General features: G+C 52.4%; 1 protein-coding gene across 1 annotated transcript; it reads right to left on the bottom strand.

Annotated features, from left to right (window-relative positions):
* Positions 1-2,155: 2,155 nt before the first annotated feature.
* BMP4 (bone morphogenetic protein 4) lies at positions 2,156-8,888 on the bottom strand. The gene is made up of 4 exons (XM_080917339.1): positions 8,755-8,888; positions 5,699-5,823; positions 4,291-4,667; positions 2,156-3,217 (listed from the first exon to the last, which is right to left on the bottom strand). Exons 3-4 carry the CDS (start codon positions 4,658-4,660, stop codon positions 2,364-2,366), a joined length of 1,224 nt encoding a protein of 407 aa, XP_080773465.1. The 5' UTR covers positions 4,661-4,667; positions 5,699-5,823; positions 8,755-8,888; the 3' UTR covers positions 2,156-2,363.
* Positions 8,889-9,617: the final 729 nt, after the last annotated feature.

Below are 9,617 nucleotides of genomic sequence, written 5' to 3'. Positions count from 1 at the left end.
AATAAGGCCCCCCAAAGAAGCATCCACTAGGGGCTTGCCCCCAAACGCTTGACTCAGGCTCCATACCTTTACTATAAAGGGCAGCGACCTGTGGAGCTGGAGCAGTGGGAAAGAGCCCTCTTTTGCAAGGAGTTTGGAGGAGCTGTGGAGTCTTGCTGCCTTTGCCCAGGGCTCTGATCTCCTCTCTCCACCTGCGCTCTCCAGGGAGCTGAGGCTTTGGCAAGCACCCCACTTCTATTTTTATTGGTTTCCACTAAGCTGCTCCTTTTGCAGGATTGTAGGACTTCAGTAATTAAAAACAAAAACGAGTCCTGCTCCATCCATCAGACTTCCAAGAGCATATGCAATGCTGCGTGTGAGACTACAGGAGGTGTGTACATGACCCACAGAAAAGGCTGAGAGATCCCTGTGCCTGAGGCTCATGCAACTTGCAAACAAAACTACCTTTAGCGAGAGATGCAGAAACAGGAATGCCCTTCTCCTGGCCCTTTCCGGAGGATCAGAATCCCCAGTTTCTACCCTAACCCCATTCAACCCTTCCAGAGCAGGGAGACATAAGAAATGGGCCTGAGTTGAGTAGGTCTATTCTAACTGCTAGTAATGAAAAAAGTCAAAGACCTCTCCTTTGTTTCTCTAAACTCCTACAAGCACAGTCATTTGAAAGTCTCTTCCTGTCCTTCACTGAAGGGGTCTCCCACCTCTAAGCCCAGGGTTGTCTTCTTTCCACCTTTTCTTCCTTAAGTTTCTAAGAGAAAGTCTAATTTGTGCCAGGCTAGTGGAAAATTTGCCATGTAACGGAGCATGGCCTTGAACTTGTGTTCCTTTGGCCTCTACTAGAAAGCTAGGATTGGCTGTGTGTGTGTGTGTGTGTGTGTGTGTGTGTGTGTGTGTGTGTGTGTGTGTGAGACGTCACTCACCACACCCTGACTCCAGCAGGGAATCACACCCAGGTTTCCTGCACTCTAGGTAAGTCCTCAGCCAACTGAACCACATCTCCAGCTAAGATCATTCTTTTCACTGAGCTACCAAATTAGTCTTTCTCCTTGAAGAACCCCTGCTGCAAATTTCAGTTCCACAGGACAGATCGTATTCTGTCTGGTTCTGGAGGATGGTGGAGGAGGTATCAGAGAAACAAAAGACCAGAGAGCCATGACTCAGTAAATGCCAAGAGGTATCAGAACACGTTCACAGGGCCCACTTACAAACTCCGGCTCGTCCTATTGCCAGCCCCCTTCCCTGACAGACGTCTGTGTTCTAAACTTGAAAGGCTTCATGTGGGGAATGAAGGATGAAGTCTGACAGCCCCTTAACAATAGAGAATCCCCACTACTCCGTTTGTACTGAGTGGTCACTAAATTTTTTCAAGGTAGGGCCTATTGTTTGTTTTGTTGGATGAAATCCAGTTCAAAAGGAAAAAGAAAAGGTGGAGAGAGAGAGAGAGAGAGAGAGAGAGAGAGAGAGAGAGAGAGAGAGAGAGAGAATGAGAGCTTTAATCCCAACATTCGAGAGGCAGAAGCAAGCAGATCTCTGTGAATTTGAGGCCAGCCTGGTCTACATAGTAAGACCCTGTCTAGAAGGGAGGAGAAAACACACTAAAAATAAAGCCCTGCTTGAAAGGAGACTGTGTATGTATGGATTGGATTTGGTTCAAAAAACAAAGATGCCTGTCAGGACTGAAGACACTCTGGGCTATCATGAAGCAAAAGGTGGGAACGAGCCTCCTAGAGTTGGAAGCTTTCTCCACAGGACTGAGGCTCTGACACACTCCACAACAGATGAGCAAAGCCAAGACATCCAGAAGTCCCAAAGCAAATTCTTTCATCTCCTTTCATCCAGTCTCGGCAGGGCATGTGTCATCCAGATGAGAGAGGGTGCTGCTTCCTTGTTCAGGTTAAATGAGGATGGGGAGCAATCCATCTCGGCCATCCTTTGCCTCCGGCCCCCACAATTTATATACCTCCAGTGCCACCTCTGACTTCCGGTCTACCCCCAGCCCCATCTCAACGTAAAACGGGATGGGACAGGAAATAAGATAAAAGGCCGTAGTGTATCTTTAAAATAATGACTCATTTTATTTTCTTTTAATACGTAGTTATAAATATATTTGTCAAAATATATGATCAATATGGTCAAAACATTTGCACGTAAAGTCATAAATAAGGTCAAGGTGAGTGTTTAGGGTTGGGTTTTTTTTTCTGTCTTTCTTTTTTTTTCTTTCTTTTTTCTTTTTTTTTTAAAGATAAAAGTCCAGCTATAAGGAATCAGTTTGTGTGGTATGTGTGGGTGGTTGGATGGGCAGCGTGTATGTGTGTGTGTGTGTGTGTGTGTGTGTGTGTGTGCGCGCGCGAGCGCTCATCCTGATCTCAGCGGCATCCACACCCTTCTACCACCATCTCCTGATAATTCTTCAGCACCACCTTGTCGTACTCGTCCAGGTACAACATGGAAATAGCGCTCAGTTCAGTGGGGACACAGCAGGCCTTAGGGATGCTAGAGTTAACTGAGTTGACCAGGGTCTGCACAATGGCATGGTTGGTTGAGTTGAGGTGATCCGCCAGTGGAAAGGGACAGTCCCCGTGGCAGTAGAAGGCCTGGTAGCCGGGCGGGGCCACAATCCAATCATTCCAGCCCACATCACTGAAGTCCACATAGAGTGAATGGCGCCTACAGTTCTTATTCTTCTTCCGAGACCGCTGCGGGTGATGTTTGGGACTGCGTTTGGCCCTCCTGCGGGTCAAGGCATGGCCCCTGCCATCATGGCCAAAAGTGACCAGGAGGGGCCGGAGTTGGGCCCAGTCTCCACTCCCTTGAGGTAACGATCGGCTAATCCTGACATGCTGGCCCTGGTGGGTCCGTGTCTGATGGAGGTGAGTCACCTCAATGGCCAGCCCATAGTTGGGTTGCTTTTCCCGGGTCCAGCGAAGGACTGCAGGGCTCACATCGAAAGTTTCCCACCGTGTCACATTGTGATGGACTAGTCTGGTGTCCAGTAGTCGTGTGATGAGGTGTCCAGGCACCATTTCTGCTGGGGGCTTCATAACCTCATAAATGTTTATACGGTGGAAGCCCTGTTCCCAGTCAGGACCCTGGTCCACCTGCTCCCGAAATAGCCGGAGCTCTGCAGAGGAGATCACTTCATTCTCTGGGATGCTGCTGAGGTTGAAGAGGAAACGGAAAGCAGAGCTCTCACTGGTCCCTGGGATGTTCTCCAGATGTTCTAGGCACAGTTGAAAAGAGAGAAGAAAAGGCCAATGAGCTTTTCTGAGACAAGAAAGAAAGAAAGAAAGAAAGAAAGAAAGAAAGAAAGAAAGAAAGAAAGAAAGGAAGGAAGGAAGGAAGGAAGGAAGGAAGGAAGAAAGAAAGACAAAAAAAAAAAGCAAAACCAAAGAAAACAATAGCGGAATTGGTTGAATTCTGCTTCTACAGTGGAAACCTGAGGGGAGGAAGTTACTGTGCCTTTTGATTTGAGGAGCAGAAGTGGAGCATCTAACAAACCAGCAAGACTTAGCTCACATTTGTCAATCACCAAAGACAGAAAGTATCTCCCAACCTCCTTTATATGCCTAATAATTTCCATGTGTCAACTCTTACTCCACCACCCTCAGACTCCCCTTTTAAAGCCCCCTCTTGGCTTTGTGTACAGTTTTCTTTACAAGTGGTTGTAAAGAGAAAGAGGGGCCACCCTCTCTCCCTCTCCACTTTCCAGTGTGTTACCAAACATTTCCCCAGCGATCCTGGAAACACAGAGCATGCCTTGTTGATCATGTTACAGAAGGGAAAATAAATTCCAACACAGTAATGATGCTGGAGGATTAATAACTCAGATTTACTTTGGAAAAGAAACATCCGCTAGGAAACATTCAGATCGCATTACAAGGCCCCCATTGAATAAACCTGACAAACACCCAGCTGTAACTTTAAATTCAGTAGGTGCTTTGAACAAAACGGGCAGAAACCGAGACTTTGATATAGCTAAAGCACACCGCTGGGGCTAGCCTACATCTGAGTGGTGCCCTTCTGCTTCTCCCCAACGTCCCCCCTCCCCCACCACCACCACCACTTGGTCTCCAGAAAGTACCTTCAGAGGCAGCCCTGGAAAAGTTGAAGGTAAGTGGCCCTGTTCCACAGCCTCCAGGACTCGGAGCTTTGATGTAACCTGAACTCTTCTTCCCCGGGGGCTTCCACAGCCCCTTCAGCTTGCCTTGCCAGCTACGTCCCCCTCCCCTCCCGCGCCCCGATCCCCGCGCTCCACCCCACCCTACACCGCCAGGACTAGGAACAGAAACTGACCTTCGTGATGGAAACTCCTCACGGTGTTAGCTCGGCTGGCGGGACGCTCAGGGTACTCAAGCGCGGTTCCCGGGCTCTGCTCTTCCTCCTCCTCTCCAGACTGGAGTCGGTAAAGATCCCTCATGTAATCCGGGATGACGGCGCTCTTGCTCGGCTGAGGACGGCGGCGCAGCCCAAACATCTGCAGAAGTGTCGCCTCGAAGTCCCGCAGGAGCTCATGGCTCTGCCCTGAGCGGCGTCCTCCCGCGTGGCCCTGAATCTCGGCGACTTTTTTCTTCCCGGTCTCAGGTATCAAACTAGCATGGCTCGCGCCTCCTAGCAGGACTTGGCATAATAAAACGACCATCAGCATTCGGTTACCAGGAATCATGGTGTCTCTGGGGAGGGGGAGGGGGTGGAAGGTTAAAGAATAAATAAACAGCGATCAATAGCGAGAAATAGAGATGTCTCTGCATATGCACATACGGATGGGAACCGACGGTCAAGACGTAAGCCAGGTCCGAAAGATCAAGTTTGTGTTTTCTCCCTCACACCCTCCCCACACACACACCAGCTGCAGCCGTGCACGGCCCGAAAGTAAGAATCGCCCTGTAATTACTTGGTCTAACTTGTTTACACTCAAATAACCCCAAATCAGATCGCCTCCATCCTGTCCCCACGGCTATCTGAGCCATGATCTCAGCGTGGCTTCTTCAAGGATAAACAGTTAACGTTGAGGGGGTAAAAGGGGGTGGGGGAGAATTAAAAAGCCATCGCTCTTCACTCGGACCTTCAGCCTCCCCCTCTTCCTCCACCCGCCCCCCCCCGCCCTTCCTCCGCCCTCCAGCCCAATTTCCACAACTTCCAGCTGGTTAAGAACAGGAGGAGGGGAGAACAGAGCAGCGACGACGGGGCTCGGACCGGGCAGCAAAGTTCAGCGGCTGGGAAAAGGGGTCAGGGGGCTGCCCCAGTTACTTTGTGATTTATTTCATTGTGGTCGCTGCGTTGAAAATGTTCAGCAAAAAGTCTTGTTCCCAGGGAAGGGTAGGGGTGATCCCAAAGCGAACACGGGTTTGTTTGTTTGACGTGAGGCAAGGAACTGGCCTTCCCAGGCTAGTGGGACCAGACGGGGAAGGGAGTGGTTAGCCCTCAAGGGGCAGCCCGGACCTGCGGACCTTCCCATCTCTTTGGTCCCTCGCGCTCCCCCCTCTCTTGCAACGCAGCGGATCAGAGAAGACAGTGAGTGAGCTTTAAAAGAAATCCGTACGCTTCGAGCGTCTGGCCTGCAGGGGCCAGAAAGGGAGCAACAGCGCTGCCTGAGTGGGGCGCGGACACTAAAATAGAAGTCCGACGGGAGGGACAGACAGCGATTAGGGATGGGAGGACAGAGTGAAGTCCCAAGAAGGGGAAAGAAGAGGTATCTACTCACTGACAGAAAACAAGGCATATAATAACAGTCCATGATTCTTGGAAGCCAATCTTGAACAAACTTGCTGGAAAGGCTCAGAGAAGTCGCGGCAGTGCGTCGCTCGGAATGGCACTACGGAATGGCTCCTAAAATGAATATTTGAATATAATGAGACTCTGGAGCAGACAGGCTCTGTTTTTCTTCCAGCCCCTAGGAGTCACGTGGGGCCAGAGGCCCCGCCCCACTCACCGAAGAGCCCGCCCGCCCCTCCTCCATCCTCCCACCCCGGCTGGGTCCAGCCCCTGCGAGCGCGGCCAACCTCCGCGCCCGCAGCTGGAGCCCCAGCCGTCTGGGAGTTGTCCCCGCCTGCTCTGAGGAGCTCTCGGCGGGACACCAGCCGCTGGCGCGGTCCTCGGACGTAGTCGCTGCACGCAGGGGACGTGGGGCACGTCTCTACCTGCGGCGTGCAGTGCAGTGCATCTGGCCAGGTTCGGGGACCGGTTATCTGAAGCCTGGGGATCAGGGTGCACCAGAAGACGCTTCTCTTTACAGTGCCGACACAGCTGAAGTGCAGCCGAGAGGGGGACCGAAAAGACAGTTTCCCAAAGCCTCACAACAGAGAGTTACGTGAAAAGGAAAGCGCATAGGGACCCTTCAAGGCGCGCGCGCACACACGAACACTCGCACACTCCGGCACTTCCTCCACAGGGTCTCCAAAAGGCCAAATAATGCTTCTAGGGACAGCGCAGACCTCTAGCGTACCTAACTAACAGCCAAAAGACTCTGACCCCGTCGCCAACTCAGTCCGCCGCGGGGGTGTCAGGGTGTGAGCGGTGTGGGAAAGTCACAGGGGCGGCTTCTGAAGTACTGTCTAGTAGCCCCACCAGAGTCCCCGCACCGTGTCCCCGCACCGTGCCTGCCAACCGCAGCGTCCGCTCCGGCCAAGCAGATACTTCAGAAACCGGTCGGCGGTGCCACCCAAGGCGGAGGGGGTGAACGTCTGGGCTCCTAGCTCCAGACAGATTCCAAAACAGGCGTCGCCGAAGAAAGAGCGCATCACATTTTTTCGGATCTCAGAGTTGCAAGGGCTTTACCACTCCGACCCGGCGCGGAAAGGAATCCCAGCGCGATCCCAAGCGTCTACAAACCCGAGAACAGCTTTCGGCCTGCACCCGACCTCTCCCTCCGGCTTGGCTTACTTTTTAAACCACCCCCAACCCCCCCCCCCCCCGCGCGCCACTTCCTTCCCCCACCCCTTTCCTCCTTTGCACCAGCTACAGAATCGCAGCAAGGATTCCTCAAGAAATTCACCAACACACAGGCAATGACGAGGGTGACCGACTATCCTAAGCTGCCACACGTGGGCTGGTTTTAACCTCAGGAAGCGCAACTCTTCTGTTCAAGCGGGTCCTTGCGCAGGGTCCATCCGAGGACCGGGACTCCCGCTCCAGAGTCCGCTCCACCCGGCCTTTTAACTCGACGTGTCCGGCAGCTTTCCAACCTCACCGCCCCCCGCCCCAGTTTTCGGGACCGGGGGAACTATCGGGAAACTTTTGATAACGAAGGGTAAAGGATGGAGGGTCACGTCCTTCCTGGCGGTGGTGGCTGCCCAGCGCTACCCAACAACGCTGGCCTGGGTGCAGAGACCGCGGGCGCCCCTGAGCGACAGTCCGCTCTCAGCACCAGCCGCGCAGCTTTCTGAGATGATTTCTCCTTTCCCCGGCCAGCGTCGCCACTGGGAATAACTGGGAAAGCGCTGGAAAGGGTAAAAAGCTTATTGTTGATTTATTTGATATTAAGGATAAAGGAGATGGAGATATCCTGGTGACTGGCGCATGCGGAGCGAGGGCATAGTGGGACCGCCGAGGCTCGGGATCCCCTGACAGTCCTGTGCCCTTGGGAGTCTCTAGCGTTGTGGGGAGCGCTCTCGACGTTAAAACCAAGTAATTAGGCGGAGGAGTTGTTTCAATTTCAAATTCACAGGGATCCCTCTCTAATCAGTCTTTTCTTCCCTGGTTTTATAAAATTAAAAACTACATATCAAGTTCATTTTCGTGTTTTTTTTTTCCTTAATGGGTTAGCACAGCTCGTGGCAGCACTTATTCTTCCTAGAATTCTCCCCCAAAGCCAAAATTTCACAGGAGCCTCAGTTTACCGAATATGACCCTGCTAGTGATTCAATGTCTCACAAAACCTTCAGCTCATAAACCCAGATACTCAAAAACTATCAACCAAAGCCGTGGCGGGAAACTTTCCGAGTCCCGGGGGTCCAGCCCCGCTGAGTGTATATCAGGACCCCGCAATCCCCGAACCCTTTCGGGCATCGTGAGCCAAGAAGCTTCTCATTAGCCCTGTCTGCTCGTCCCCACAGACACAGCATGGCAGAAGACCCGCATAGGTAGTCTTCGGACACCCCGGACACCCAGGCTACAGTCAGTCGAACTTTACACCCCCTTCCTGGAGTAGGAGAGGACCAAAGGCAGAATGCATGGGTGCCCATGTCTTAAAAAAAAAAAAAAAAGAAAAGAAAGAAAGAAAGAAAAGAAAAGAAAAAAGAAAAGGAAAGGAAAAAAATGCTTCTGAAGATGAGTTCTCTAGTGTTGGGGACAATATTAGGTGACACCCCGCTCGACGAAGCCCCTGTAGCCTACCTCGCTCTTTAGAGAGAAGCAAGACTACAATTTCTTTTGCAAAGCTAGCTCTGGCTAGGTCTTCTCTCCCAGTGCAGTCCCTCAGTTCCCGACTCGTGTTGAAACTTAAGTTGACTCCCTCCTTCCCATTCTCTTGGTCTAGGGGGAATCAAAACCCACCAAATCCCACAGTCCTTCCCAAGGTCTTCCTTCCAAGGCCTTCTCTCCTTCCCGCCTCTCCTAGCCCGCACCTCCCTAAAGTAGGTTGGATAGACGCAGTAACAGATACGGAGGTGCCTTTAACCCCCATCATCCCACCTCTGATGGAGAAGGAGAAATAGGCCAACTCTTGCTTCAGTTACAGCCTGAGCCCCATCCCAGTTTCTTCGACTACGGTTGCACCTCGAACCCTCAGACTAGTGCCCCTTGCCAGGTTGCCACGCTCACCATAGGTTCCTGCAGAAGCGGGCTCGCCAGCAGCTGCTCCTGGGGACCTCTAGACATCAGCGGTGAACCTGGTCGAGGGCCAGAGACTGGATCGCTGCAGGCTCCAGACGGTTTGGACGAGAATCCCATCAGGGCCGGAGACCAGATACTCAGGCTGGGTAGCAGCGGTGCCTTAGACTAGGGTCCCTCAGCTCGGATGCCGAACTCACCTACCTTCCGGGCCAGGCCTCGCGCTCCAGCCTTCCCACCCTCCAGCACCACCCTCTCACATCTACTCTTTCCTTCTCTTTTCCTCCCTCTCTTTCTTCCCTTCCTCCCCAGTCTTTCCCCAGTGGCCCCTCCCTTCTTCCCTCCTCCCTTAATCGCCTCCCCTTCTGGGGATAAGAGCCCCGCCCACATCCTCCCATCCAGCCACGGGGCCTCGCCTCGCCTGGCAGGCCCGGGTCCGGAAGCCTGCTCAGGGCCCCAGCCCTCAGTTGCCACCTTGGCTGGGACACCGATGCCTCGGGAAGCAGCCTGGGCTCACCTGGGGACCACGTGCAAGAGGTACTAGAAAGCATGCACCAACTAGTCTCTGTTTCTTCCAAAAATACCCATGGGAGTCTGGGCTTCGCTGAGTTTAGAGTAACTGCTGGCCAAACTGATGATTAAAGCACTGAGTAATCACCATTTACTCCGAGTAATTAGAGATAATGAAACACCTCTAAAATCAGGTTATGGAGAAGGTGGCTGTTGGATTGGTTTAAAGGGTGGCCTTCCATAAAGTGTTAAAGGATTCCCAAACGTTGAGAAACAGGCTGTGAACAGGGTTGTGTGCCCGAAGGAGGTGCCGCTTCAACTATTAGGAGGTGACTTTCTCCCCA

This window comes from Micromys minutus (assembly GCF_963924665.1).
Source record: "Micromys minutus genome assembly, chromosome: 5".
Classification (NCBI taxonomy): Eukaryota; Metazoa; Chordata; class Mammalia; order Rodentia; family Muridae; genus Micromys; species Micromys minutus.
Note: the sequence above shows the minus strand (reverse complement) of the source record. Positions and strands in the feature narration are given on the sequence as shown.